The sequence below is a fragment of the Anomaloglossus baeobatrachus genome, chromosome 5 (assembly GCF_048569485.1).
Source record: "Anomaloglossus baeobatrachus isolate aAnoBae1 chromosome 5, aAnoBae1.hap1, whole genome shotgun sequence".
NCBI classification, from domain to species: domain Eukaryota; kingdom Metazoa; phylum Chordata; class Amphibia; order Anura; family Aromobatidae; genus Anomaloglossus; species Anomaloglossus baeobatrachus.
This window is the reverse complement of record NC_134357.1, coordinates 64485168-64511403: the sequence shown is the minus strand read 5'-3', so window position 1 is coordinate 64511403 and position 26236 is coordinate 64485168. Positions and strand designations below refer to the sequence as shown.

The 26236-nt window shown below is 44.7% G+C and overlaps 1 protein-coding gene across 3 annotated transcripts in view; it reads left to right on the top strand.

Annotated features, from left to right (window-relative positions):
• Positions 1-26236, top strand: part of CPEB3 (cytoplasmic polyadenylation element binding protein 3) — a 189507-nt gene that overhangs the window by 155836 nt on the left and 7435 nt on the right. For all 3 annotated transcript variants that reach the window (XM_075348561.1, XM_075348558.1, XM_075348560.1), the window contains 2 exons: positions 2948-3062; positions 9948-10129. In XM_075348561.1, coding sequence (XP_075204676.1) covers positions 2948-3062; positions 9948-10129 — 297 coding nt within the window. The remainder of the gene's footprint in view (positions 1-2947; positions 3063-9947; positions 10130-26236) is intronic.

Genomic DNA, 26236 nt, shown 5'->3' with positions numbered 1-26236 from the left:
ACTTCTGTCACAACTCCCAATGGGCTCGGGAAAAGATGAAAAGTTCTGATTTAAGTTGTATGCTTCTCTGGGGAAGAAAAAAAAATGTAAAAAAAAATTTAAATTCTAAATTTCATGGCACAAGGCCATTGATCCGTTACAAAAAGCTATTCCTACAACTTGATTACACTTGATGATATAATGATTAAATCCGTATACCTCGGACTGTAGCAAAGGGCAGAGACTCTGTTTCAGCGTTAGGGGTGGCACTAATATTTGATAGATTGGGCTATCTTCAAATTGTTAGTAAGAAGCCCATACCACAAATACAAATGTATTGATAAACTTTATTGGAGTCACAAAATTTCGAATATTGACCTATAAATAACCACAAAACAATCACTGATCTCGGGGAGACCAGCCAGAGAAAACACTGCCAGCAGCCAACAAGGGTGCTCAAGACAGTGATATCCTAGGTGCATTGCCCCCTGGGAAATATGCAAATCAAAAAAGTCCGTGGAGCCTCTGTTAGGAGTCTCAACACAGAAACTAGCCAGATATCCCTCCGGGAAGGACCTAGCCAAGGAGTGGCTCTTTTTAGGAGACCACCATATTAAGTGGACCTTTTATTAAACTAAAAGAATCCCCTTCTGCAGCTCCTGGGCCGCATTCTATGAAGGTGCACCTTGGCCCTGACTCCCCTTACGGACTCCAAAAATAACTTTATAAAACTTGGCCCTTAGTTGTGCAAATTACCTTGGTTGGGCAGATGGGCGGGCTCATTTTCTGCTCCCGTCTCCCTTCCTGCCGCTGATCGCCGTCCTCCTTCTATTGATGGGATGATTCCCTCAGTCATCCTCCTCGTCGCATTTTCAAATCTCATGCCTGTGCAGTTAAATCTGCTCGCAGTTCGCTCTGCCATATCGCGGCCAGAGCAGAAAACATAGCTTTCCTAGCTCGCGCTGGTGAGCTATATGCGTAGGCGCGAGATTATGGGCGGGTACGAGCATGGCGCTGGTGAGGTCATGCACAGTGCAGACCTCACCAACGCCATGCTCGTTCCCGCCCATAATCTCGCGCCTGCGCATTTAGCTCACCGGCGCAAGCTAGGGCAGCTATGTTTTCTGCTCTGCCCGTGATATGGCAGAGCGAACTGCTCCTGCGCGAACAGACGAGGACACAGGAGATTCGAAAATGTGACGAGGAGGATGACTGAGTGCGTCATCCCGTCAATCAAGGAAAGAGGGCGGCGATCAGTGGCCGGAGGGGGATAAAAAAGCAGAAAATGAGCCCGCCCATCTGGCCAACCAAGGTAACTAGCATACCCAACGGCCAAGTTTTATAAAGTTATTTTTGGGGTCTGGAAGGGGAGTCCGGGCTAAGGTGCACCTTCATAGAATGCAGCCCAGGAGCTGCAGAAGGTGATTGATTTCTTTTAGTTTAATAGGGAAAAAATCTGGTGGCAGGTTCCATTTAACAATAGCCCAAGGGGACCCTGAACAAGGAGGGTACAATATGAATTATGAGTACAGAAAATATAGCATCACAAAGCCCCTAAAGTCAAGACTCCTAATAGTGCAACAGCAATAATACCAACCAATAGGCGCCATCATAAGTGCACCACTGGGTGGACCACACTGCCTGAAACATGTTTCGCCTGCGACTTCATCAGGGGGTACTGAGTCAGTGTCCTCAGGCACCTTATATAGGATGTGTGTCCTCATAGCTCAACCATCAGTGACCCCGCTGCCTTTTTATTTTCAGACCAGATTATTTCTAAATTCTTGTTACCAGATTGATCCCTAGTGCCTCTTCTGATTAGTAGACTCCTGTGACAATATTAGGTTTGTAGCAGAACACATGGAAGTGTTCGCGGTAACCCTACTTATCTGCGGGTAGTAGGAGGTTTGCAGGGATCTGGCTCAGTGGCCATGGACCACTAGACCAGAATCCTTCAAACATTTTTGCCCAACTCAAGTATACAGTAGTGTACATCGAAGCCTTCAGTCAAAGATATATGTCGGGAAACTTTGGAAATCTTTTTTTTGTTTTTTTGTTCGAGAAGGCTCCAGGACAGGTTTGGTCATTTCCAGTTCTTCAGAGGCCATTTTATGGACAGGAAAGCTGTTTAGGCTGCAAGGAGAACCTGTTATACTTATATGTTAATAAGGAGCTAAATCATGTCCAACTCCTTTGATAAAAATAATAGAAAGCAGCCACCCCTTTTAAGAAAACTTTGCCATGTAGCTTGTTGATCGGGTTTAGGATCTGACTGACAACAACCCTTCTATCCAAGACCCAATCAGACATGGCCCATACCGTCCTTCATAAAACTCTGAAGGTGGATCCATCAAGGATATGTCAATGTCTATGAATGATATGATATTGTGTGATCTCGGTTGGCTTTGATCTGCCCCCTATAGATAGACGTACGTGTCGCCGCTTGTTTTTCTCTTGTGATTACACAAGGTCCCGAATGGTGATCTGCATGTAGTATAAAAGGAAACTATAGTTAGAAAATGACATTTTTTTTTTTAAAATCAGGTTTTCATGTGTTTTTTTTTTTTTCTTAACATTTTGGTTAATGCACATGTACATTAGCAGCAATGGACTAGAACCTTATCTTTTGTATTGAAACATCTAATGAGCGTGTGCAAAAATCACTCTGGAGGGGTTAGATATATATATAATCTATATTGATTGATCCCATCTTATCAGCTGTGTATAGAGGTGTTACATAACATTGTAATCCTGTCTCTGTTGCTAAATAGCCTACTGAAAACTCTTCCAAAATGGTGATTTTTTTTTTCTTTACTTTTTTTTTTTTTTTTTTAAATCATAGTATGAAAGGCCAAAATGATTTAAAAAATATATGTAACTCAACAACCTGATTTAAATGCTTAGTCACTTTCTGATGCGCTTCTGATAGGTCTGTAATCACAGCTTGTTACGTACTTTTTCCATGCAGGTCCAGATTAGACCTTGGAATCTGAGTGACAGCGACTTTGTCATGGATGGCTCTCAACCTTTGGATCCAAGAAAAACCATATTTGTTGGAGGTGTTCCACGACCTTTGCGAGCTGGTAAGAGGAGCCTTGTGTCACAGAACGATCACATACGTGCCCTGTAATTATTTCTATGTTGCCCCCTTTACTGATGAGGTAGCCATTCTCTGAAAAGAACGCTCCTAATGTGGCGACTGCTACAACTACAAGAACCTGTAATACCTGATCATGCTCTGGTCATAGGTTGCAATAGTGGCAGTAATATTGCTGGTTTGGTCCCCAGATTCTCCACAAATTTCCTACAAAAACACTTGAAATACTATGTCCCAAGAATGACAAAAGTATTTTAGGAGTGATATCTTTTATAGGCTAACCAGAAAAATATTAGCAAGCTTTCAGAGCATCGAGGCTCCTTCAGGCTGAATTACAAATGAATTACTGAGATAAAATCACAACATTTAACCCCTTCACGACCGGCCGATTTTTCGCTTTCCGTTTTTTTTTTTTCCGCCATTCTTTTTCTGAGAGACGTAACTTTTTTTATTTTTCAGTCAATATGGTCATGTGAGGGCTCATTTTTTGCGGAACGAGCTGTACTTTTAAATGAAACCATAAGTTTTACTATATAGTGTACTGGAACACGGCAAAAAAATCCAAATGCAGAAAAATTGCAAAAAAAGTGCGATAGCACTATTGTTTTTGAGATATTTTATTCACGGTGTTCACTATATGGTAAAATGGATGTGTGGGTGTGATGCCTCAGGTCAGTGCGAGTTCGTAGACCCCAAACATGTATAGGTTTACTTGTATATAAGGGGTTAAAAAAAATCTGAAGTTTGACCGAAAAAAGTGGCGCACGTATTACGCCATATTCCGTGACCCGTAGCGTTCTTATTTTTCGGGATCTATGGCTCAGTGACGGCTTATTTTTTGCGTTTCGACTTGACGTTTTTAACGGTACCATTTTTGCGCAGCTGCTACGTTTTGATCGCCTCTTATAGCATTTTGCGCAAAAGTAGTGGCGACAAAAAAAGTCGTTTTGGCGTTTGGAATTTTTTTGCCGCTACGCCGTATACTGATCAGATTAATTGATTTTATATTTTGATAAATCGGGCATTTCTGAACGCCAAATGTGTGTATATTTTTTATTTTTTTAACCCTTTAATTTTCAATGGGGCGAATGGGGGTTGATTTGAACTTTTTAGGTTGTTTTTTTTTTTTTAATGTTTTAAAACTTTTTTTTTAACTTTTTTTTTATTTTATTTTACTAGTCCCCCTAGGGGGCTATTGCGATCAGCATTCCGATCGCTCTGCAGTATCTGCTGATCACAGCTATACAGCTGTAAACAGCAGATATGCTTTTTCTCTGTGCCGCTGGCACAGCGAAAGTGAAAGCAATTCATGTGTAGTACAGGAGTCATCACATGACCCTGTGCTACCATGACAACTAACGGAAGTCACGTGATCGCGTCACGTGACTTCCGGTATCGGGCAGTAAGTAAAAGTTTATCGTGATCGCGCTTATAATGTAATATAATGTCACATATTGACAGCGCCATTTAAGGGGTTAAACTGCACGAGCAGATAACGATTCTGCTCGTGCCTAGCAGGCACACATCTCAGCTGTGAAAATCAGCTGACATGTGTGCCGCCGGCAGACCGCGGGCAGTAACGTTATGACCGCTAGGACGTAATTTTACGGCCCGCGGTCGTTAAGGGGTTAAGTGAATGTTACAACAGGACATGGGAAAGATGATGCCAAGGAAATCAAATTAAGGTTTTTGTTAGAAATGCAGATGAGTTGGAAGTGGTCTGTTCAGATCACTTCTGGAGGTGTGCTTGTGGAGGCGGGAAATGTGTCCATCCATGTAGAGTCATAAAACCAGGTGTTAAATTGAGTCCTTTTTGTTAAGGATCCAAACATCTTTATCAGTTTAAATTCCCAAATTTTTCTCTGTCATCTTTAAAATTATTATTATTTATTATTATAGCGCCATCAATTCCATGGCGCTTTACATGTGAAAGGGGTGTACATAATAGGGACAAGTACAATAATCATAAACAATACAAGGCACAGACAGGTACAGGAGGAGAGAGGTCCCTGCCCACGAGGGCTCACAGTCTATGACCTTTCAGTATTGATACTTTTAAATCTGTCATACTGTGTCCCATTCTAGAGAAATGTTTTCCCACAGGCGTGTCCAGTTCATTCCTTATAGTGTGCCTGTGTAGGTTCATCCTTGTTTGTAGTTTTTGTCACTTAATAGGCTGCGGGCTTGTAACTGTGTATGTGCATGTGTGAACAGCGCTCTATACAAGCCATCAATGTGCAGTTTTATCATCCAGCAATCGCCCCCTCCATTCCATGTAAGCGTGTGTGTGATTTGCTCCTCCTGCACCTGTGATGCTTCCACTTAATGGGGGTTTAGCTGTATTCTGGTAGAGTATTAGTTTTCGGCCTGGGCGATGTACACAGTGCAGCCCATCTTTGCTGTAAGTAATAATTTTTGGAGGATATTTATTCCTCTTTTTGTTGCTATTTTTATATTTAGTGTAGGGACCTACAAGCATGAGGTTCCTGTGACGAGGGCTGTAGGCTTCCGTTTTATGGCCATAATACCAACTAAAACCTCATAATTTTTTGTAAATGATACAGCCAGGCGCCTTTCTGTTAGGCCTTGCATTTTATAGTTTCTGTCCCTGCATGGTACACAGGTGGGGTACGGCTTGGCAGCCTGCCTGATCTAATAGTATGGGCGTCACCTAATAGGCTGCGGGCTTGTGACTGTGTATCTGCATGTGTGAACAGCGCTGTATGCAAGCTACTAGTGTGCAGTTTTATCATCCAGCATTTGCCCCCCTCCATTCCATGGAAGTGTGTGTGTGATTTGTTCCTTCTGCACCTATGATGCCTCCACTTAGGGGGCGCTTAGCTGTATCCTGCTAGAGTACTAGTTTTTGGCCTGGGCGATGTACACAGTGCAGCCCATCTTGCTGTAAGTAATACTTAATGTTTGGAGTATAGTTATTCCTCTTTTTGTTGCTATTTTTATGCTCTCAGGTTAGGTGCAAAAAAAGCCTGATGACAGATTCTCTTTACAAATCATTGCTAGTGCCTTCATCTTTGTCTGGTGTTAACAATATTCCATGGGCACAGACCAATAATTTATATTATATGTTCACAATTGTTGTGTGTTGATAGAATGTTTTGGCTTTCATTTGTAGATGAGTCCATAAGCGACTTGTATATAGCCATCCTTTGGTCCTTTAATGGATCGTGCCATGCATACCCAGCATACTACCACTTGTCGGTGCATATCTACTGTGGACTGGATACACCCATCTTTCCTTATAATAATGCACTGTGCTGTTTTTCAGTTATTCCTGCAGGAAATGTATGAAAATGTAGGCTTAAAATGACAACTGGGTGTTCACAAAAGTGTGTGTCCTCAACGGGTCCATCAGTGCTGCAAGACCTTTGAAGGGATCCGCCAAGATTCAAGGGTGGTTTAGAGAAACCAGGGCCCCAGGCAGTTAAGAACACATGGGCCCCCAGCTCTTGATGTGTATCACATGACATGTCACATAATCTCGATTGATAAATCTAAAAATAAGAAGCGCTGATAGGGTAACACCAGATGACAAGTGTAGTATATAAAGGAAACATGCACTCACCTACTGTGGTTGTGAGAGTCACAACCGCTGATAAGCATGAGATACTGGCGTCTGCTGCAGCCCCACGTGGATGAGCATTCAAACCGGAGTAGAGAAGGGGTTAACGCCACGCATCAGCCAAATGAAAGTGTAGAGATGTTGATGAATAAATATCTTTTTTTATTTCATCGGTATACGCATTTTGAGGTCGAAACCTCTTCCTCAGGACCAGGACAGCAACAAAGCATGAAACAGATCGAAATAGCAGATCTATATACATATGGTATACCAAGAAGACCACCTACTGACACAAAAAAATCGGCAGGCAAGCCATCTGTTGGCGTGGCATAGCATATCCCATTAAGGCATCAAAGTTACATAGAAATAACATTTATACATATAATCATACACAAGCATGGCCCATATACAATTGAAAATAGAAAATTAACAATGAAAAAACATTATATATTATATATATATATATATATATATATATATATATATATATATATATATATATATATATATATATATATATATATATATATATATATACAAATAGAAAATAATAAATAAAAAATATATAAAAATAAAAAAACTTATTTATATACGGTGTGTGTATATGTATATATATTATATGATTTATTATTTTTTTTTTTCTTTATCAATTTTCAATTGTATATGGGCCATTCTTGTGTATGATTATATGTATAAATGTTATTTCTATGTAACTTTGCGTTAATGAGATATGCTATGTCACGCCAACAGATGGCTTGCTCGCCGATTTTTTTTTTTTTCTTTCTGTCAGGCGGTCTTCTTGGTATACCATATGTATATAGATCTGCTATTTCGATCTGTTTCATGCTTTGTTGATGTCCTGGTCCTGAGTAAGAGGTTTCGACCTCGAAACGCGTATACCGATGAAATAAAAAAAGATATTTATTCATCAACATATCTACACTTTAATTTGGCTGATGCGCGGCGTTTAACCCCTTCTCTACTCCAGTTTGTATACATAATCTGAATTGTTATAGGTAGGTCACATGATTAACACTTCGGTGCGATGGTGCACATCTGCAGATGCAAAACAAGAGCAAATTTGTTTCCCTTATGTATAGTGAGTGCTATACATAACCTAGTGCTATACATATTTATGTATTAGAGCAGGGGTGGCTTCTGTGGAGGGCTGAACCAATAGACTGAAATTAATTCTGTTCAATATTAATACAATTTATATAGAATAATTATCACCTAATATTGAGCAGAATTAAGCATCCTGACAACCCGTATATACAGTATGAGCTGTGACCCTGCCTCCCTATATAGTTAGCCTCCACATAGCCAGTTTACACACTGAGCCCTCACACATCATCCCTATATACAGTTTAAGCCCCCGCATAGCTAATATTGTATATAGCAGGCTATTATAGCTCCCTATATACAGTGAGTCCTCATTAAACCTCCTTAGCTACAGTATGAGCCCCCACATAGCCCCCCACACACAGCTTTCCTGTGTACAGTATGAGCCCCCCACATAGCTCGCTATATACAGTAAGCCCTCATTAGGCCTCCCTATATACATATGGAAAATAAACCCACAACACATACACTCCTCCTCTCTTCCATTCCCTTGGAGCTCTTCTACTACGGGGCTAATATGATGACCTAATCGCTCCTGCACATCACAGAAAAGACACTGGAGTTCCCGTAGAGAGGCGCTGCCATTCTTTGTTGCCGGGATCGAAGCTCCAGGAGATCTTCCTCCCCAGAGATGTGCGCCGCAGACTGTGCCACACCAGACCATTATAATGAGGGCAATCTAGCCAAGGGCCCCTCCTGAGCCTCAGGCTTCGAGCGGTAACCCAGATTGCCCCCTTAAAATACACTTAAGGTGGAGTTACACGGTACGATATATTGTGCGATATGTCGTCGGGGTCAAAGATTCCGTGACGCACATGCGGCATCCTTAGACATATCGTAGCGTGTGACACCACCGAACGACTGTGAACGAGCAAAAATACTCACCTTATCGCTGCTCGTTGACACGTCGTTCATTTTCAAAATGTCGGTCCTCCTTCTGTGCGCTGGTTGTTCATCGTTCCTGAGGCAGCACACATCGCTCCGTGTGACATCCCGGGAACGACGAACACAGCTTACCTGCGTCCCGCCGGCAATGCTGAAGGAAGGAGGTGGGCGGGATGTTACCTCCCACTCATCTCCGCCCCTCTGCTTCTATTGGGCGGCTGCTGTGTGACGTCGCTGTGACGCCGAACGTGCCTTCCTCTTCAGGAAGAGGATGTTTGCCACCCACAGCAAGGTCGTTCGGGAGGTAAGTACGTGTGACGGGGGTAAACTACTTTGTGCGCCACGGGCAATGAATTGCCCGTGACGCACAAACGACGGGGGCGGGTGCAATCGCTCATGCGATCGCACGATATATCGTTCCGTGTGACCGCTGCCCTTATGCTAACAACTGATAATACCCACCTGTCAATATATTTATACATTTCCAGCAGTAATAACTGAGGAACGGCACACTGCATCTTTGTAAGGAAAGATGCTGTAGATGTATTTCATAGGAAATAGTAGTATTTTTTTTTTTTTAAGCTGTCCTGTTACAAGGGGCGCTCCACTTCATACGTTTTGATATTACAATCTTTTTATTTAGTACTTTGGCCGCCTCTCTACCCATTTAGCCAAACACAACCTTCTCCAGCTCCGCTATGGAGCGCAGAATTTAGGATATTAGGAATTCTAGGCCTCTGGGGTGTAATAATGTCTCGTGTTTTTTCCGCAGCTAAATCTAAAAATCAACAAAACTGCATTTTCGCTGTAAAGCCACTTTCATATCCTGCCTCATTTAACTTTGGCAGGCAGCGAGGATTGTTTTCTGCCGTTATTGCTGTAGCAATAAAAATCCAGAATTTGGTAATGGCAGGTGGCACACGGCCTTGTTTACATGTGCACTCAGCGCTGCTTGGATGGAGGCCCCAAGAAGCTTCCACAGGACGGTCCTGAAATGCCCTACAGCAGTGGTCTGCAGCTGTCATGGCATGCTGGGCTTTGTAGTTGCAGCTGAAAATGAACATGTAGCAGTTGTTTGGAGACACCATTACCTTTGTTTTGATTGCAGCACAGTATTTGCCCATGTCCTCTAGCAGACGCTTGAGTGTGTCCTCTATAGTGCGCCCTTCTTCATACTTGATCCTTTGGATCTGTTGTTTGAATCCTCTAAATGATGGTCTTACTTGGTATGTTTAGCACATATACGCTGTAACCTCTTTCTTCCTGCCTTTTTTTCCCCCCTAGTTGAGTTGGCTATGATCATGGATCGTCTGTATGGTGGCGTGTGCTATGCGGGCATTGATACCGATCCAGAGTTGAAATACCCAAAAGGTGCCGGACGGGTGGCGTTTTCAAATCAACAGAGCTACATAGCCGCTATCAGTGCTCGCTTCGTTCAGCTACAACACAATGATATTGACAAACGGGTAAGCAGGAGTCGTTGTGGTGGGTTCACAACATACGTTACAGCCATATATACTCGCGTAATATGAGTAGAATCCTCATATAATGTGTGTGTATGTATATATATGTATATATGTATGTATATATGTATATATGTGTATATATATAAAATATGTGTGTATATATATGTGTATATATATGTGTATGTATATATAATGTGTGTGTATATGTATATAGGTGGGTGGGTGGGTGTGTTTGTGTGTGTATATATATATATATATATATATATATATATATATATATATATATATATATATATATATATATATATATATATATATATATATATATATATATATATATATATATATATATATATATGTATATATATGTGTGTGTGTGTATAATAGTTGGATAGAGATATATGGATGGATATATGTATAATAGTTGGATAGAGATATATGGATGGATATATGTATAATAGTTGGATAGAGATATATGGATGGATATATGTATAATAGTTGGATAGAGATATATGGATGGATATATGTATAATAGTTGGATAGAGATATATGGATGGATATATGTATAATAGTTGGATAGAGATATATCTCTGTATGTGTGTGTGTATGCTATGCCACTGATATACTCATATGATCATTATACTCATGTCTATAGTATAATATTCACATCACATATAACACATTAGGTGAGTACGACTGTATATGTAAATATATTACCATAGGTATGTGTATAATACTGTGTGTGAGTAGAATGGCTGTATAGATGACTATAATACTTAAGATAGCTATGTACCCATATCTATATTTTAGTCATTTTTACATCCATTATACTCATATCTTATGTATTATACCTATGGTAATATTTTATCTACAGTAATATATTCATACATAGTCATATGCGCATCTACAGTTTTATACTCCTATATACGGTTGTCATACTCGTATCTATGGTATTACATTCATATAGTCATATGGTATGCCTATAGTCTATTATACTTATATCTACAATCATGTTACTCAAAAGTGTAGTATTATATTCATATATACAGTCATTATACTCATCTACTGTTAATGTATGGAAATCCGTAGATTTTTCCCTCATCGCCCATGACAGCACCACCTAACTAAGGGTGCTGTCATAGGCTCATATAAATCCCGTTACTGGTAAGTAACTAAGATTTTACAGTATATTCATATACACTGATTCTACCTATATAGGGTATAGTTTTACAGTACTATACTCATATGGTGAATAGTCATACTGTACTCATGTATATGATAGTCACTCACCTATGGTATACTCCCGTTGTACTTGTATCTGCAGTATTATACGTATATCTACACACAGTGTGTGTAGACTACAGTATTATACTCACGTATAGTCATACTGAGATCTGCAGGATCATACGCATATGGACATTATACCGATAATACCACTGATGTGAGTATGACTGAGTATTATACTGTAGATGAGGATAATAGCACAGTTCCAAGTATAACAACATGAGTATACCGTACTGAGAGTTACTCCAAACTTCATGAATGAGAGTTGATTTATTCCATAATTATTCAGGATACAAGCAAGGAAAATGTTTGAAAAAGGCTTATTAGCCGAAAACGCATTCTTTTCCTTGCTTTGTATCCTGAATAATTATGGAATAAATCCATTATAATCGTTTATGAAGTTTGGAGTGCCGATCCTTTATTTGCTGCATATTGTGGATGTCTTCCCTGGATTCAGGCTCCGTGGATTGTGAGTGCTGCCTGGATATTTTGACCATGTGAGTATTGTAAATATGAATATTGTACCATATATAGGTATAGTCACAGTATATATGAATATAATACTGTAAATATGCGTATAATGTTCATCTATACAGTAAATGAGTATATTGACTAAATACGTGAATGATACCATAGATATGAGTATAATACCATAAATCTGAGTATAGTGACTATAGAAACAGCCATTATGTTTGTATCTATGGGATTCTACTTATATGTTCATATGTGCATCTTTTTTATACATAATATATACATAATAAATACATATATTTTATGTAAAAAGCTGCATATATGAACATTTAAGTAGAATCCCATACATACAAATATAATGGCTGTTTCTATAAGTAGAATACCGAAGATATGAGTATGATGGCTCGAATACAATATAATAATCATAGCTAGGAGTATATTGACTGTATAAGTAGACATAATACAGTACATATGACACTTTACTGACAGTTGTTGTTTGGAAACCATTATCATGATGTGGCTTCCATAGATGATGTCTGATCTCTGGGCCCCACACCTACCTCCACAGATTAGTCTCGCTCCACCATGAATAGTTGTCTCTCTGTTTACTTGTATGGGAGGTCAGAAAATAGCTGAGATAAAATATCAGACATGTGCCTGTGCCATAAATGTCTACAATGGGAATACCCCTTTAAGGAAACTTCTCTCTCCAGTGGTATGATATATACAGTGTAAGTAAGCACTGGATTTATGGCCAGATGACCTCTCTCGGCCTCGCTTTTACGAGCGCGTGGCAGGGTAATTCTATTCAGCAGGACATCTTCTTTTCCGTTTGCCAGTTACTTGGAAATCACTTGTGCAGAAGTGAATGTTATTTTTCCTACAGCTCCTCGATTCCAGGTCTTAAGCTCGCACATTTTATTGTGGTTGCTAATCTGCCTAAAATATCAACCCCAGCAGCACACGCCTCAGAATTAAGAGTCTGTATTGAGGAGTCGTGCCGCTCACTTGCCGATGCCTTTCCCAGAACTGGAGCGTTGCACAGCCAGGTCATTAGCTCTGAGGCTGCCAACATCACTCGCCTCACCTCCGGCCTGACGCAGACCAGCCCTCTTTAACCCTAGTCAGTTATGGAAGGATGGCTCTATTCTATAGAAATTAGCAGGACAAGACTTTGACGAGACTGACACAGATAAATATGACCATCCCCCACCTTCCTTCTTTGCTGATGTTCATCAGGATCTGATTTTTGAAAAGTCAGCAATGAGAAATCACATCCACTCTGTGAAGATCTAAGGTTGTTTTAATCACCTAGGCAGGGTAACAATGCAGGTATTTTTATTCTTCCGTCCATGGTCTTAGAGCAACCCCTGGTAGATGGCCAAAATGAGATGTCCCAAGTCCACGAGATCTCAAACCAGAACCGGTAGTCTCACTGCCCCCGTATCAGGCGACATCCACTTTCTCCCAACTTGTGGCCCACAGATTTTGTATCTCCCACCATTATGGTCGGCAGTCCTAGCCTATGCTCCTCCAGACGATGGATACCATGACGGTAGCACTTTTATCCAGCTCCAGCCGGCAACAAACCCCCCATCCACTCGTCTGTGTCCTCAGTACCCCAAGCCGCATCCTTGGTAGAAGCTCAGCCCCCAAGAAACACATTCCTGTTGTACCAATCCCCCCCCCCCCCCCACCCATTACACTCCCAAAGCTAACTGTGCATTGGTTGAGATATTTTCCTGAGGCCAAACACCTCACCTGGGACTGTATGTGCGACCCACCGTGGTGACTGCTCTACTGGATCTACTATTTACTGTCACCATCCACATACTGGGACTAGAAGCTGAGAAAACAATGGCTTAAATGAGGTCCTTGTGACACAAACAAGAGTAATTGAATAATTGCTTTAGTCTAATTACCAATCTCATGCCTGGCCTTCTGTGTACCTTAAACTGACAAGCAACAATGAGTTCAATGTAACCAGCGCTCCGTGCTGTAAAGTCTACATCCCTTAGACCTGTGGACTCCACTCTGTCCATTGGTCCAATAGTCCACTGCCAGCTCCTCACACACTCAAAGATTATAAAAATGCCCTTATGTAATGTTCTCATAGTTCAACAAGTAATATTTTTCTTGATGGTGGTTCAGAATGGGTTAATAAATAAAATAAGCAGTTGACACTTGGCCAATCCCCGGCCACTCCTGTTCCAATGGTGCCCGGTTCCCCTATATTTTCTACTTTGCAGTCCTGTCTTGATGTATTATAAATGTTGGTAAATGTCAGTTCCGCTAATCATGGGCCTCAGTATAGACCCTCAGCCAGTGATTGGCTTAGCGGCATTTTCTGTGCATTTGGACTGGATATAAATAAAAAAAAAAAAGTCTGCCAGAAGGTCCTGGGCAGCATCGAAACAGGATCGGCGGGGAATCGGTAAGGTTCTTATTCCTCTTTCTTTTACTTTTTTTAAATAATCCATTAACCCCTTGATGACCACCAATACTACTTTAAACTGACCTGATAAATGCAGCAGTAGTGAGCTGTACACTATAGCTGAGACAGCGCTGCATCACGTGTTGGCGCTGACCATAACTGTATACCCCTTAGATGCTACGGTCAATAGCGATTACGGCACCTAAATGGTTATCGGTGTTGGGACTCCTCTTTAACCCATCAGCATCCTCAGATCATGATTGTAAGTCTATGTGCCCAAGGGAGATTAAACCTGTGGATTTATCTGCGGAAGATCCACGGATTTTCTGGATTTTCCAGATAAATCTGCAGGTTTCAGCATGCACAGACACTCCTTATGTTATCCTATGGGACATGGGGAGTGCTGTGTCCATGCTGCAGATACGTGCGGCTGCGGAACATGCTGAGGATGTCCCGCAGACGCACGTAATTGCATGATAATTCTTTCTGCGGAATTACGTGCGGAAATCCCGGCCCTCCAGTATGGAGATAGAGGCCGGGACTTCTGCAGGTAATCCGCAGGAATGTCCGCAGGTTTACCCAGCTATTTCGCTGTTGGACCGCAGCTAAAAAAAAAAAAAAAAAAAAAAGCTGCGGCCGCACCTGCGGATATATCCACAGGTGCGTGCTCCCATGGGCACATAGCCTTAATGGCTGTGAATTGGCATGATAACCATCAGGATCACACACCCTTAGTCTGCCAGCTGTAGTGACCTGTTCAGAAGTTGGCAACATTTAGGTGGTAAAAATAACATTTTTCTTTCCGGTCATACCACTCAGTATTAATTCCTGTAAAGCATCTGAAGGGTTAATAAACTACCTCAATGCAGTGTTGAATATAGGGGCGCTGTTTATAAAATGGGATCACTTTGAGGGTTTTCCAATATGTAGGTCCCAGTCAGTCACTTCAAAACAGAATAGGTCCCTAAAAAAAATTAGGATGTTAGAAGCTTTAAAATTGTAGCCGAAATTTTTCAAAGAAAATTACCTTATATATAAGACGCACTTTTTCCCCCCAAAATGTCCAATGGTCTGAATGTGGCTGCGGGGAATGAGGGTGCTGCGGTGGAGCGGGTCATCGGGGGCACGAGCAGGCTGTAGCAGCCTGCCGTGACCACGTGGGCCCGCTCTTTACATATGCACGCCAATCCTCCCACCCATCTCTCAGCGGTGAAGCCGGCGCTGACAGGTGGGCAGGATGATGAGCGGAGGGGTGCGCGCATAATTAACAGCTGGCCCGCATGATCACCCCTGGTAACTACAGCCTGGAGTGATCATGTGCGGCTGTATTCACTGCCCTCCGTGCATCATTATCAGCGCGGGGGGCAGTGAATCAGTGTACTCACCCGTCAACGTGTGTGGAGCCGTCCCCCTGCAGCATCGCGATGTCTTCCTGTCTGTGCCGGTCAGCTGATCTGTGTAGAGAGCGGTGAGCACAGCGATGACGTAATCGCTGTGCGCGCCGCTAGTGGCCACACAGATCAGCTGACCGGCACGGACAGGAAGACATCGCGATGCTGCAGACAATGGTGACTGGCTCCACTCAGCGGCGCTGCAGCTGAGACAGAGAGGAAGCTAATCGGTGCTGCAGGGAGCGAGGGAAGGCGAGTATAAACGTTTATTTTTTTTTCTGTGCCATAGGATACAGTCCATATACCAGGATGGGGGTATATTATGAGCAGGATGGGGGTATATTATGAGCAGGATGGGGGTATATTATGAGCAGGATGGGGGTATATTATGAGCAGGATGGGGGTATATTATGAGCAGGATGGGGGTATATTATGAGCAGGATGGGGGGTATATTATGAGCAGGATGGGGGGTATATAGTAGGATGGGGGGTATATAGTAGGATGGGGGGTATATAGCAGGATGGATGGGGGTATATGAGCAGGATGGATGGGGGTATATGAGCAGGATCATATACAAGGCAGGAGGATCGTTACCAGTATGGGGTACCTTAGTAGAGAATTTCGGGACATTACCCCCATAACAGTGTCAGCAGCAGATCCTCGCCCCATAACAGTGTGTCATGACCACATTTTTTGGTTAACATTTTATTTTCCTATTTTCCTCCTCTAAAACCAGGGTGCGTCTTATGGTCAGGTGCGTCTTATAGTCCGAAAAATACGGTACAAAACCTAACAAAATAAAAGAACATTTTACAGCCGGTGCCGATGTAAAGCCGACATGGGGTGAATGTTACTAACTTTTTTTGTGATGTGTGACTATGTGGATTAAAGGGATAATCATTCAAAGTTTTGAAAACTGCAAATTTTTGTCACATTTCTGATAGGTTTTGCATTTATATATCAAAATATCAACCTAAATTTACCATATCCTAAAAGTTCTCACGGGAAAAAAAAAAATCAATCTCGGGATCACTGGAATGTGTTTGAAGCATTGCAGAATTATTACATGAATTGAAAAATTTTGCCTGGCCACTAAGGAGTTAAAAATGAGTCGCCCACTAAACAATGACTAAACCGTACATGAGTCCCCTAAAATCCCCGCACTGGCAGAGACAGACATTTTATCATTGAAAGTAAGTCTGTCAGAAGGTTTTTTTTTTTTTTTTTTGTTTGGTTTTTTTTTGCTTTGCAAAATGCCTCCACTACAATTTAGATTCACCGCTGTTTTCTAAAGATGTACCTGCTTCAAAAAGTAAAAAAAACAAAGAAGCACTTTAATCCCTGTGGGAGTAAGAGGGACGTGTCCTCAGATAATTACCTGTATAAATACATTTAACACAAAATCCTGATTTTAAACATTGTTTTTTTTAATGTATTTTTTCCCCCTATATCATAATTTGTATGTTGAAAAATGATATATATTGTGCAATTTTCTCACTTGCCTCTGGGCTATTCTAGACTTTTACTACCTGTGTTAGGAATCAACATCTACATTAGCCATAAGAGACCCGAATGCCATCTTCTGTATTGAAGCATCTAATGAGCGTATGCAAAGGATATTGTAAAAGGTGGGGGGAGCAGGGTCAGATGTGACGCCTATTGTGATTGCTGGATCCTTTACCACCAGCTGTGTATAAAGGTGTTGCCTGTCATTGCAATCTTGCCTCTGATGATTAGGAGCCCGCTGAAAACACCTCTTAAAAGTATAGGTCTAGAAATGCCCCAGTGGTCAGTGTGATAATTGCAAGAGGTCTAATTTTGTGTTTCAATGCAGATTGTGATGTGAAAACGAATACATAACACAAAATCCTGATTTAAAGTTAACCTGTCAGGTCATCCAGAGCCACGAGCAGTTCTGGTTGCATATGTCTAATCCCTACCTAACTGTCCCTGTATCTATTCTCCAAAATGCCTCAAAAATCAAACAAGAGTTAACACTTATCAAATCCTAAATATGAATAGACTCAAAACACAAACATAAACAATAAAAACAGTTTATTCAAAGATGCAGGGATAATAAGAACCAATAAAAACAAAGGAGAGGAGTAAGGATGCAAAGCAGGGTAAGGTATAACAATTAGGCCATGTGCGCACGTTGCGTTCTATTCCGCAGCGTGTAAGTCACTGCATGTGTGTCGAAAAAGCTGCGTTCTGAGATTCATTCGGCAGAACGCAACGTGCGCACATTCCTGGAGAATTAATGCGTTCTGGATGCTTTCTCTGCCATAGCCAGTGCAGTCCCACTCTGCTCTGCAGAATCCCCATAGACTTGCAGCAGAGCCGAGTGGGATCGGACTGTCAAAAAGAGCATGGCTGGCTGCAAGAAAGTGCTGCGCGATCCGAATGAACTCTGATGACCTTCACCCGACTTCATTGTGATCGCGCGACTCTGTGCGTGTGCTGCGGCTTGATTTGCGTTCACACGCGAAGGACTCATCTGTGATCGCAAATCCCCTGAGTGACTGCAGTGAGTCGCGCCATCAGCTGTGCTTTTACTCAGGTTACTCGCGGCCACAGCTGCAGTCCTCCACCTGTGAGCGGTGGCCGCGAGTAACCTCAGTGACAGCACAGCTGATCGCGCGACTCACTTCAGTTGCTGCATGGAGCTCACAGGAGCGGCGGTGTTCTACTGCCGCTCCTGTCAGCTTCCGATGTAGTAGAGCTGGAAGCGTCGTGGGACCTTGCGTGGATTATGTCGGACCTGGAGGTGTTTTTGAGGGATTAATAAAGTGGTGAAAGAGGGTGTTTTTTTGTCTTTCATTACAAACAAAGGATTTTTTGGATGTGTGTTTTATTTTCTTCTAACTTACAGTTTAATCATGGAAGGTATCTCTGGGAGACGCCTGCAATGATTAACCTAGGACTTGGTGGCAGCTATGAGCTGCTGCCATTAACTCCTTATTACCTCGATTGCCACCGCACCAGGGCAATTTGGGATGAGCCGGGTAGCGTCCCGGGACTGTCGCATCTAATGGATGCGGCAATTCCGGGTGGCTGCTGGCTGATATTGTTAGGCTGGGGGGCTTCCCATAACGTGGAGCTCCCCATCCTGAGAATGCCAGCCTTCAGCCGTGTGGCTTTACCTTGGCTGGTATCCAAATTGGGGGGGTGGACCGCATGTGTTTTTTTTTTTTTCTATAATTATATATTTATTTTTTTTACTACTCTACATAGACACGCCCACCGGCGGCTGTGATTGGTTGCAGTGAGACAGCAGTCACTCAGGGTGGGGGAGTGTCTGACTGCAGCCAATCATAGGCACCGGTGGGCGGAGGAAGCAGTGAATACTAGATGGATTAATGAGCGGCCGGCATTTTCAAGAGGAGAAGCCGCCACAGTGTGAACGCCGTGCAGTGCCGCGCCAGTGATCATGGATCGGTGAGTATGAGAGAGGGGGTGGGAGGGAGAGACCGACATGAACAGAGAGAGAGAGAGAGAGACAGAGAGAGAGACCGAAAGACCTGCGTTTATTATGTCAAAAACACATGCAGATCGCTAGTAAGAAGCAAGTGAAACACATTCTTTCTAGAAAAATATGCGTTTTGACATTTCACATTGACTTCAATGTTATTAAAACGCTACCAAAATAGCAAAAACAATTGACATGCTGCTTCTTCAAACGCAGAGTTTTTGACAAATTTTAAGCAACTAAAACGCTGAGTTTGTAAAAGCATCGTGCGCACAAGAAAGCCCTATTTTCCATAGACTTTGCCAGGAAATCAAAACACATGAAATTTTGCGTTAAAACGCTGCAGTTCAAAACAGAAACTCATGAAAAAAAGCAAAGTGCGCTCATAGCCTTAAAGCAAAATTTGGCTGCAATCTGGTAACAATTATTACTTTTCAAAATTCCCTTGGACCTAAATGGTTCCATAAAAAAATCTTCTGGTGCTGGGTAGATGAAAGAGTAATGCAAATTCAGAAGATAAGAAATACAAATATGTAATCAGCGGTGAAAAGAAAAATTTGTAAAAATATTAACGTGCATTAAGTGCTGTGCAAAAAATACACTTCTGAGGAAGTGTTCCATACGAAACATGCGTTAGGGGGGTGAGCAGTCGTCCGTGCTTGATTCTCTGTACTTAACTGCTTCTTTGCGTGATCGTTATTATGCTCTTGTCATCTGGTTTTCCTTATGTGCTGATTGGAGATTCTGAGGGAGTGAGACACTTTGCTGGTTGATTTATTATATTGGTATTTACCACTAATTTTCTTATACATTTTCCAGCATTCTGTCTCATCCCTCTTTGCTCTTCATTCCTTGAATTGGTTTTTGTTATTTGTCCATATTTGTGGACTGATCAGAATTTTTTTAGCATTGTTGCACTAGTACTCATCTGCATAATCTTGCATCAATTTTGGTTCTAACATTATCTTGTATATATTTTATGTTGATATTTTTCTTGTTGTATTTTTTGCACAGCACGTAATGCACTTTGTCACGAAAAGGGAGGAGGAAGAGGAAGTTACACCCCCCTTTCCACCCGACAGAGCACGTGACTCGCTCTCTAGTTCCCCCCTTATAGTCAGGCGAATTATGGAGTTGCCCGACAATAAGTCAGGATGCCGCTATTCTACTATGCCGATGATTGAAGGGTTCCCGGTGAGAGTAAGGTATATAGTCCCCCGACTCCCGCAGGCGGAATATATCTAAACCTCCCCAGATCTCACTGGTTGCCCCACAATGATCCTTGGCATAAACTCGCTGCCACCAATCGATTACGATAACTATTAAGCAGAGCCCACAGACGTGGGATTCAGGATCGAGATAACAGAACAGCTCAAGATTAAATTATATATTTCTTTGTCGCTCCATTGGGAGACCCAGACAATCGGGTGTATAGCTTCTGCCTCCGGAGGCCACACAAAGTATTACACTTAAAAGTGTAAAGCCCCTCCCCTTCTGCCTATACACCCCCCATGCATCACGGGCTCCTCAGTTTTTATGCTTTGTGCGAAGGAGGCACACATGCACGCATAGCTCCACATCTTAGTCAGCAGCAGCTGCTGACTATGTCGGATGGAAGAAAAGAGGGCCCATAACAGGGCCCCCAGCATGCTCCCTTCTCACCCCACTCTTGTCGGCGGTGTTGTTAAGGTTGAGGTACCCATTGCGGGTACAGAGGCTGGAGCCCATATGCTGTTTTCCTTCCCCATCCCTTAAGGGCTCTGGGTGAAGTGGGATCCTATTCGGTCTCCAGGCACATGAGACCGTGCTCCCTCCGCAGCCCCTGGGGAATCTGCTGACAGGAGCCGAGTATCGACAGGGACAAGGCCCTGCTACTGTGAGGTACTCTGTGTCCCCGTGGGGACCGCGCATAGAGCGCTGATGCCACACACACTGCAGCACTGCTGGGTGTGTTAGTGCGCCGGGGAGTAATGCCACTGACAGCCGCGCCGGCCGCGCTGTGAGGTACTCTGTGTCCCCGTGGGAACCGCGCATGGAGCGCTGGTGGCCATATATACTTCAGCACTGCTGGGTGTGTTTGTGCGCCGGGGACTACCGCGCCGACCGCGCTTATATGCCGGCCGCGCTTATTACTTTAGTCCCCGGCTTTTGCGGCCTAGTATCGCATATTCCCGCCCCCAGGCCTGCCAGTCAGGGGAAGGGCGGGACGCTGCACAGGACGTTAGTGCTGAGGGTTGGAGCATACTTGTATCCTCCTCCCCCCTCATACAGCACACTGGGGCTCCAGATTCCCGCATTTTCTAGGGCACGCCCACGGCCCCCTCCTCTCCACAGAACGCCGGCAGCCATTCCTGTCAGCACTTCTAACGCTGGAGAGGAGAGACAACAGGCTCTGGGAGGCCCATGCAGGGATTCTGGTGATCACACAACCGCTTTGAGCGGTCGGTAAGCAGCACCTGAGGTGCTGGCCCCACTGAGTGCAGAAGTGTACATATATATATATGCTTATATGCTATACATTTACACTGTACTGTCGCACTGTTGATTTTTGGCTATATACCCTCCTGGATTGTACTCAGAGGAGACAACAGCATGTCGTTTGCAAATAGCAAGGGTGCCAAAGCACAGGCTACTTTGCAACCTGTACCTCATGTGCGGCTATACTACCGGCTGGTTCCACGGACCCTCATTGTGTGCAATGCTCGGCCCCTGTGGCACTTACTCAGCCTGAGCCTCTGCTACTGGTGGCCCAGGTAGAACCACCTGCTACCACTGTCCAGGTGACAGGGACGGAGTTTGCAGTGTTTGCTGACAAACTGTCTGAGACTATGGATAAATGGTCTGCTAGGATACTAGAAGCTTTACAGTCCAGACCGGTGACTCAGGCCCCGGGCACTGTTCAATCATTGACCCCAGGCCCCCCTCAATTGGAGCTGCAGAGTGCTCCTGGGATGACCCATGGGTCCCAGGGTGAGGTCTCTGACATGGACCGCAGTCCCAGGCCGCCTAAGCGGGGGCGCTGGGAAATTCCCTCGACTTCATCACACTGTTCAGGGTCTCAGCAGGAAGACTCTCTGGATGATGAAGCGGAGTTAGCAGATCAGGATTCTGATCCTGAGACCGCGCTTAACCTGGATACACCTGATGGTGACGCCATAGTGAATGACCTTATAGCAACCATCAATCAGGTGTTGGATATTTCTCCACCAGCTCCTACAATTGAGGAGTCAGCTTCTCAGCAGGAGAAATTCCGTTTCAGGTCTCCCAAGCGTCCATTGAGTATGTTTCTGGATCACTCTGACTTCAGAGAGGCAGTCCAGAAACACCGAGCTTGTCCAGATAAGCGTTTTTCCAAGCGCCTTAAGGATACACGTTATCCCTTCCCCCCTGACGTTGTCAAGGGCTGGGCTCAGTGTCCTAAGGTGGATCCTCCTGTCTCCAGACTGGCGGCTAGATCCATAGTTGCAGTGGAAGATGGGGCTTCACTCAAAGATGCCACTGACAGACAGATGGAGCTCTGGTTGAAATCCATCTATGAAGCTATCGGCGCGTCTTTTGCTCCAGCATTCGCAGCCGTATGGGCACTCCAAGCTATCTCAGCTTGTCATGCGCAGATTAATGCAGTCACACATACATCTGCTCCGCAAGTGGTGTCCTTAACCTCTCAGGCGTCGGCGTTTGCGTCCTACGCCATTAATGCGGTCCTGGACTCTACGAGCCGTACAGCGGTAGCATCCGCCAATTCGGTGGCAGTCCGCAGGGCCATGTGGTTACGTGAATGGAAGGCAGACTCCGCTTCCAAAAAGTTCTTAACCGGATTGCCATTTTCTGGCGACCGCCTGTTTGGTGAACGATTGGATGAAATCATTAAACAATCCAAGGGAAAGGACTCTTCCTTACCCCAGTCCAAACCAAACAGACCTCAACCACGGAAGGTACAATCGAGGTTTCGGTCCTTTCGGCCCACGGGAAGGTCTCAGTTCTCCTCGTCCAAAAGGCCTCAAAAGGATCAGAGGAACTCCGATGCATGGCGGTCTAAGTCACGTCCTAAAAAGACCGCCGGAGGAACCGCTCCCAAGGCGGCCTCCTCATGACTTTCGGCCTCCTCACACCACATCCTCGGTCGGTGGCAGGCTTTCCCGCTTTTGCGACGCCTGGCTGCCACAGGTAAAAGACCGATGGGTGAGAGACATTCTGTCTCACGGTTACAGGATAGAGCTCAGCTCTCGTCCTCCGACTCGTTTTTTCAGAACATCCCCGCCCCCCGAGAGAGCCGATACTCTTCTTCAGGCGGTGTGCACTCTGAAGGCGGAAGGGGTGGTGATCCCTGTGCCTCTTCAGCAACAGGGTCACGGTTTTTACTCCAACTTGTTTGTGGTACCGAAAAAGGACGGATCCTTCCGTCCTGTTCTGGACCTAAAACTGCTCAACAAACACGTAAAAACCAGGCGGTTCCGGATGGAATCGCTCCGCTCCGTCATCGCCTCAATGTCCAAAGGAGATTTCCTAGCATCAATCGACATCAAAGATGCTTATCTCCACGTACCAATTGCACCAGAGCATCAGCGCTTCCTGCGTTTCGCCATAGGAGACGAACATCTTCAGTTCGTGGCACTACCTTTCGGCCTGGCGACAGCCCCACGGGTCTTCACCAAGGTCATGGCAGCAGTGGTAGCAGTCCTACACTCTCAGGGACACTCGGTGATCCCTTACTTAGACGATCTGCTTGTCAAGGCACCCACTCAAGTGGCATGCCAACACAGCCTGAACATTGCTCTGGAGACTCTCCAGAGTTTCGGGTGGATCATCAATTTTCCAAAGTCAAATCTGACACCGGCCCAATCTCTGACATATCTTGGCATGGAGTTTCATACTCTTCCAGCGATAGTGAAGCTTCCGCTGGACAAACAGCGTTCACTACAGACAGGGGTGCGATCTCTCCTTCAAGGCCAGTCACACCCTCTGAGGCGCCTCATGCACTTCCTAGGGAAGATGGTAGCAGCAATGGAGGCAGTTCCTTTTGCGCAGTTTCATCTGCGTCCTCTTCAATGGGACATTCTCCGAAAATGGGACAGGAAGTCGACGTCCCTCGACAGGACAGTCTCCCTTTCACGGGCAGCCAAGGCTTCCCTTCAGTGGTGGCTTCTCCCCACTTCTCTGTCGGGGGGGAAATCCTTCCTTCCCCCATCATGGGCTGTGGTCACGACTGACGCGAGCCTGTCAGGGTGGGGAGCGGTTTTTCTCCACCACAGGGCTCAGGGAACCTGGACTCCGACAGAGTCCTCCCTTCAGATCAATGTTCTGGAGATAACGGCAGTGTATCTTGCCCTAAAGGCGTTCCAGCCGTGGCTGGAAGGCAAGCAGATCCGAATTCAGTCGGACAACTCCACAGCGGTGGCATACATCAACCACCAAGGGGGAACACGCAGTTGGCAAGCCTTCCAGGAAGTCCGGCGGATTCTTATGTGGGTGGAAGCCACGGCCTCCACCATATCCGCAGTTCACATCCCGGGCGTAGAAAACTGGGAAGCAGACTTTCTCAGTCGCCAGGGCATGGACGCAGGGGAATGGTCCCTTCACCCGGACGTGTTTCAGGAGATCTGTTGCCGCTGGGGGATGCCGGACGTCGACCTAATGGCGTCACGGCACAACAACAAGGTCCCAACATTCATGGCACGGTCTCAAGATCACAGAGCTCTGGCGGCAGACGCCTTAGTTCAGGATTGGTCGCAGTTTCAGCTCCCTTATGTGTTTCCTCCTCTGGCACTGTTGCCCAGAGTGTTACGCAAGATCAGGTCCGACTGTCGCCGCGCCATCCTCGTCGCGCCAGACTGGCCGAGGAGGTCGTGGTACCCAGATCTGTGGCATCTCACGGTGGGTCAACCGTGGCCACTACCAGACCGACCAGACTTGCTGTCTCAAAGGCCGTTTTTCCATCTGAATTCTGCGGCCCTCAACCTGACTGTGTGGCCATTGAGTCCTGGATCCTAGCGTCTTCAGGGTTATCTCAAGAGGTCATTGCCACTATGAGACAGGCTAGGAAACCAACGTCCGCCAAGATCTACCACAGGACGTGGAGGATATTCCTATCTTGGTGCTCTGATCAGGGTTTTTCTCCCTGGCCATTTGCCTTGCCCACTTTTCTTTCCTTCCTTCAATCAGGATTGGAAAAAGGGTTGTCGCTCGGCTCTCTTAAGGGACAAGTCTCAGCGCTCTCTGTGTTTTTTCAGAAGCGCCTGGCCAGACTTCCACAGGTACGCACGTTCCTGCAGGGGGTTTGTCACATAGTCCCTCCTTACAAGCGGCCGTTAGAACCCTGGGATCTGAACAGGGTACTGATGGCTCTTCAGAAACCACCTTTCGAGCCAATGAAGGATATTTCTCTTTCACGCCTTTCACAGAAAGTGGTTTTCCTAGTAGCAGTCACATCACTTCGGAGAGTGTCTGAGCTAGCAGCGCTGTCATGCAAAGCCCCTTTCCTGGTGTTTCACCAGGACAAGGTGGTTCTGCGTCCGGTTCCGGAATTTCTACCTAAGGTGGTATCCCCCTTTCATCTCAATCAGGATATCTCCTTACCCTCTTTTTGTCCTCATCCAGTTCACCAGTGTGAAAAGGATCTGCACTTGTTAGATCTGGTGAGAGCACTCAGACTCTACATTTCTCGTACGGCGCCCTGCGCCGTTCGGATGCACTCTTTGTCCTTGTCGCTGGCCAGCGTAAAGGGTCACAGGCTTCGAAATCAACCCTGGCTCGGTGGATCAAGGAACCAATTCTCGAAGCTTATCGATCTTCTGGGCTTCCGGTTCCCTCTGGGCTGAAAGCCCATTCTACCAGAGCCGTGGGTGCGTCCTGGGCTTTGCGGCACCAGGCTACGGCTCAGCAGGTGTGTCAGGCGGCTACCTGGTCGAGCCTGCACACTTTCACGAAACACTATCAGGTGCATACCTATGCTTCGGCGGATGCCAGCCTAGGTAGGCAAGTCCTTCAGGCGGCGGTTGCCCACCTGTAGGAAAGGGCCGTGGTACGGCTCTATTACGAGGTATTATTTTACCCACCC